The following is a 6,000-nucleotide window of genomic DNA, read 5'->3' as shown; positions in this document are numbered from 1 at the left end:
TTTGAAGGAGAGATAGAGAAGGGTAAAATATTGATTTATACGCGTTTATCGTTGTGGATAAAACAGACTCTTGTTCGCTGATTTGGGGAAGAGAAAAAAATAAACATTACTAAGAAGATAGTGACTTGAGTACTAAAAAGAGAGAACTCGCTCGGCTCTTTTCTCGTCTCCTCCGTCGGCTCAGCCTCTCCCTCCTGAAGTGCAGTGTAATCCCGGAGACAACCTCGGCTGCAAGAGCGACGGGCTTCAAGCGGAGCCCTTTGACTGCGGGCAACAGGGCGTGAGGGAGAACTAATCTTCCCATTTACACGTTTGTAGCAATTTTACCTAAATTAATTTTAATGCTAAATGAGGGATAGCTGGCTTTCTTGCCGAGCCCCTCTTTCCTCGCATCCCCTAAATGTATGAGGAAATTACAGCAAAACGCATGCATTAGCTGCACATTTTCCGCAGCTATGGGAGGGAGGAAGACTTAAGTCCATGTTGCTTAAGTATAAACGAACCTCTGCTTTCTTCACCATAAACATGATTTAGCTTTACACCATCCCTTGTGGGCTTAAGGGTTGTTTTGTTGTCAGTATTTATCAAATATAGTTTGAGACTAATTAGGAGTTCTCTTATTTGAACAAAAAGATTTATTTACAACACAGATGTACACATATACCCTTCAAAAAAAGCATAAGAATCATGACTTGTCTTCAAAGGAAATTTTAAAGATGTGCGTAATACATGTCTGAAGCAATGGATAATGGAAGCATTAATAAAACACACAAGCACATATACACACTCACACTCACTCTCAAACAGGCATGTTCCCTCTCACATGCATTCTGCCACACACAGTGACTTTTACATTCTCTCCTGTCTGTTGATCAGCATTACATCATCTGGTTAAATCAAAGTGAAGGGACTGTGGCATAAATGGTGTTTTCCCATAGCCTCTGCCTCTCCCCATTAGCAGGCCACATCAAATGATGAGGGGAAGAGAATCCATTGGCCATGCGAGTGCGCAGCCATGTGACATTAAACACATCAATAAGACACTGCAATAGAGTTTCAGAGGCCCTCAATCACAGACACACACACTGAGAAAAAATAAGTTTGTGGGACACTTGTAGTTTCCTCATCCACCATAATTTCTTTTTTAACTTGTGTGTTAGCATGCCATGATGTTAGCCACGTCTGCACCTACATTATGTGTCTCTCCTAATGAGTAGAAAAGAATGAAGTAGAAAACAGGACAATGGCAACCTTGTCTATCCAACATGTGTGTTTGGAGTTTGCCCATTAAGCGTCATGGCCCAGAAACACTGATTATTTTCAATACCAATAAAATATTTAAACCTGTAGAGGCTCATGTAAGAAACTGATATGAAAATTTTTAAAAATGGCTCAAATTGGAGATACAAGGTGCAGACAAAGCAACAGTAATACAAGTAGCTGCACCCTGCATGTCCATGAGGGGCTCTGTACTGTATATTTCACAAAAAAAAAAAAGCCTGGATTGCCATCACTCTCTTTAACAATCCAAATAAAGGCCGCAAGAAATAACGAGTGATTGCATTGTTCATTTATTCACTGCTTTCTTTTAAATGCATTATGGTTCAATGGAGGGAGGGCAGATTTGATGGAGACGGTGCACTCGCTCACTCACACACACAGATTGTGGAAAGAAACCAGAAAAAAGAGAAAAAAGTTCACATCCTTTTTTAAAAAATCTATTAGAAACAACATAATATGCAGAACAATACAATAGCATTTACAATACTTAAATTCCCAGTTCTTGTGAGAGTCCAGCGTAATTTTACAACTGTATACAGTATATTTTCTTTCTCCACTTGCTTCCCAAACTTGGGCGTGATATAGTTATACTTTTAATTTCATTGCTCTTGCTTTTCCTCCTTGCAGGTTTCAAACCACTATATGTTTTTAAAGGGCACCTCTTTTGCTTTGCTATTGTCCTGTCAGGTACAGACATTGGCTTCTCTTTGGTCCAATTCCATCGTCCCAAAGAGTGGAGTGCTCCGCGCAGGAAGTCTCTTTTGTTTACAGAAGAGTCAAGAATAAATCATCAGGCTCCACATTCACCGAAGGTACTGGCAAATGACCCAATGAGTCAATCACAATCACTTAAATGGAGGAATCCGTGTGGGCGTAGAGGGCAGTGGTAAGAGGGCGAAATCTTGTGCCCACCAGAGAAGAAGCAGGAGTCTCTCAGGAAAGGGGGCTCATCTGACTTGGGTGAGGTTTGATATTCTGTGCATCACCTTTGCTTGGATACAGAAAGATCATGGGCAGCCATGGAAGGCTTCCATCTTGCGGACATCACTGAATAAAATGTTGGGTCTTGGAGGTGAACAGAGGAGTTTCTGTTAGGTGCTGTCATCAGGAAGTCGGGAGTCCCATTCCCAAGCTCCACAGACCTCTGTGAGACACATGATCCCCCGATTTGCCCTGCAGCTCTGAGGAAAGAAAGGATCAAACTGGTTAATGATCAATGATCAGTTTTTCACACGTCTCAGACAGGCCTAATGACATAGTGTGATTCTCAAAACTGCTTAAGAATCTTGTATGAGTTGAAACCTATCATACACTTTGTGATGATGTGCAAACAGCAGATTAACATAGCTGCAATAAAATGTACATTTTGGTCACGGTATAAAGTAAAAAAAACTACTATCGGTCAAGTCAAATGAATGACATTAAGCTTCGAACGTGTTGGCATTATGTTTCCACCACAGATGCTGTAAGCATTTAACTACAAAAGAAAACTATTAAATGAGTTAGATATCATTAAACATTCATTAAATACAACAATAGATCACAGTAGACTTCAGAAAGCAGAGTCTCAGGTTACATTTTCAGGCTGATGGCACATGAACATTGTGGGAGTAGCTGACAGCGCCCTGTAGAACCAGTACAGCATTTAGCAGTGAATGGAAACCCAACATTAATCTGGGACAGAAGATAGACCTGAGTCTTCTCTCCTCATACTGTGTGGAAGCATGAGAGAGACACAGAGAGCACTGGAGGGTTTAGCGAGTTAATCCTACACCCACATTAATGCTGCTTTAACAGTAGGAAAGGACTTGGAGACCAAACACGATCGACTTGAGATGATACTGAGGTCAAGTGCATAACATTTCCAGGATAATCTGTTTAGCTGGACTACGAGGAAACTTAAAATTGAACTCAGATTTTTCTTGCAAATGTTTGTAGTCTGCATTTGTTTTAAAGAGTTGAATTGACTTGATTTGTTTTGTTCAGCTAAACAGCTTAAACTGGTGCAACCTGCTGCATGCTGTCAAACCTGCTCAGACAATGAAAAATGTAAAGAAATCCCTATGCACCCTCTTCTCTCCCTGCATTCCTCTCCTTAGCGGTAACAATAGCTGCCATCTATCTCTGCAGGTGGAAAGTCACCACTGAGGACCCACAGCCATTGTTATCAAAGCCAAAGAGGGAGAGGTGAGACCCACAGCCGCCCGTCACCTGAGAGTGCCCCGGGCCTGTCCACGTGTTCGCCACACATACACAAGAGGGCCATTACAGACAAAAGTGAGCACAGAGAAAGGACGGTAATAAAGGAGTGAACACATTTGTTATTCCACTCATCCATCAGCTCTCACCTAAACAACAGGAGTAAGTCATTGCGCTAGCTTGTTTTCTGACAGGCAGTTAAAAAGAAAAAGTCAGTTTGACTGAAATATGACCAACATCACCAAATTTATATTTATAATTAAAAATCTGCAAAACAATCCTTTCATCTGTTGCTTTGTTACCTCAACTTGTTTGAATTGCATGCATTTTCACTCCGGGTTAACAAGACTGTTCTGATTACTGCTGTAAATCCATGTCAAGAGTCTCATAAATGCTATGCGTGCTTGAAAGAGCACACATTGCTAATAAGGTTTTTCACTTAATAAGCCAATCAATACATCGAGCTGCAAGCCTTATTTCTGAGACTCCGAGGGGGATTCCACAAGGGCCAAATCAACTGGGACACACATTCACATGGACAATACAAGGGGGCACAAAATCCCCATCGGGACCTTTTTTTTCTTTCTTTTTTAGTGTTCGTTAATAGTAAACGTTCATCCACCAGAAAATAAGTTTAGGGTTGGGGGTGACAGTGGGAGGGTTTGTAGTAGCTGGAATTTGAGGGAAGGGATCTTGACCCCTCAGCAGAAGGTTAACAAATTTGTGCTTAATGATTGCAGCAATGAATTCTGGGACAAAGGGTCTCCAGCTGAGACTGGAAGCAAAGGGGTTACAAGCAGCATTCACTCAAGCGTTCCACTCAACATTTTGGGGAAAAGCTCTGAGTGGGCATGACCAGGAAAAATTCCATACACTCTGCGTCGTAACTAATTCTTCCACTCTGTGATAACTATTGTCCTGAAACCGAAAATTACAGTTTTCAGGAGCCGCCCCAGGCTAATGTTGTGAAAGGGGGAAAGCAGGGGAGAGGAAGAGGGGAAAGGGGGTAAGGGTCAACCGAGAGTCACTCTGGACGCTATCAAAGGCTCAGCTCGCTTCTGCTTCAGTTGCTGGGCTTCATCTCTGCTGACAGGTGTATTGTTTCGCAAGGGGATACGAGCTCTGTAATCATCATTGGGTGGAAAGCATAACGCTCTTCACTAAGCAGGACTAATTGGCTTTAGTTTTAACTAATGTTGCAGTGTGACTGCTAGGCACACCTTCTGTATCAAGGCTCAGCACTCCCATGCACAATAACCTCTCAATTCAGCCCTGCGGTAACAAAATCTCAGCTTTGCTAATGAAAATTGCTTATAAAATATAATGAACCTGTGCCTAATTTAATTGGTCATGAAAGAATATAACACATCACTTACATTTAATTGACCTAGAAAAGAAAGTAGTTATATTTGACTAAGGCTAGCTACATTAGCAATGGCTAGCTGATGAGGATGTAAAGAAAAGACTTTGTGAAGAAGAGCAGACATTTTTCTGTCACCATCCCTCTCCCAGCTTCTCCCTCCTTCCCTCCCTCCTTCCTTCCTCCTTTTACTCCATCTGCCCCTCCCTCTCGTCATTTACTCTTGCTCGCCATCTCTTCATCCGCCCCTCCCTCTTTCTGTCTACCTCTCTGTCTTTTTTTTTCCTTCCTCTGTCTACCGTCTTCTCTGCGCTTTGCTTTCTCACTGAGGATTCCTCTGGTGGCCCAATTACGAGATTCAGCCGGCAAATTGAGGCTGTTTAAAGCAAGGTCTGCTGGGAAGGCTAGCAGCTGCTGGAAAGAGGCTGCTTGGACACGGCGAACCAGTCTCATGTTTACACACTCGCACGTAAATACAGACACACACGTCTCATTCTGAAGCACAGGCTTTCTGTTTCTCCTTCCTGCATTTGAAACCGGAAAGATGCCATTCCGTGAGAATTTCTTTTGTTTTAGTTGTAGACATTTGTGATGGCAACAAGGGTGGCATATTTTCACTGAGGTGCACACACATGCACGCGTATTATGTGGAGGGTTAATGGTCTCTATTTTTGTAAACTGAATAAGTCAAATCCATTGGTCACACCTCTAGTGATGGCATATTTAATTTGGATCTAGTCAATTAGGCCCAGCTAAGCTCCATACCCTGCTGGCTACCTCCTCCATTTTGCACTAGTTTGTGTCCCCTCCCTGTGCCAGGAGTAATCCTATTACCATTCACACACATGCACATACACATTTATACAGACCTGCATGATTGTACGCATGTATTTCACATACTGTATGAGTGTTGTGTGGCAGACTATGTACAGCATGTAGCCACAGTGGCACTGACACACAGGTGCATATGCTGAACTAACCCAGACATATTCACTCAGAAAACAACGATATTCAAGTACAATTGGACTCTGAGCTACTTTTTACACACTGTGCACTGTGAGAACACCAAGCCTGCATAAATCCTGAATTATGTGGGTGTCTGTTTTGCCCTGGGGCAAGAGTGAGGGAAGGAAAGAGGAAGGGGGTGAGGTGAGAGAAAA

The 6,000-nt window shown here is 42.4% G+C and overlaps 1 protein-coding gene across 3 annotated transcripts in view; it reads right to left on the bottom strand.

The window, feature by feature from the left end:
* Window positions 1-612: 612 nt before the first annotated feature.
* Window positions 613-6,000, bottom strand: part of LOC140312800 (homeobox protein Meis1) — a 76,817-nt gene continuing 71,429 nt past the window's right edge. For all 3 annotated transcript variants that reach the window (XM_072390614.1, XM_072390616.1, XM_072390615.1), the window contains one exon: window positions 613-2,462. In XM_072390614.1, coding sequence (XP_072246715.1) covers window positions 2,386-2,462 — 77 coding nt within the window. In that variant the 3' untranslated portion in view covers window positions 613-2,385. The remainder of the gene's footprint in view (window positions 2,463-6,000) is intronic.

This window comes from Leuresthes tenuis, unplaced genomic scaffold (assembly GCF_036924035.1).
Source record: "Leuresthes tenuis unplaced genomic scaffold, fLeuTen1.0.hap1 SCAF_8, whole genome shotgun sequence".
NCBI classification, from domain to species: Eukaryota; Metazoa; Chordata; class Actinopteri; order Atheriniformes; family Atherinopsidae; genus Leuresthes; species Leuresthes tenuis.
This window is presented reverse-complemented; position numbering and strand designations above follow the sequence as displayed.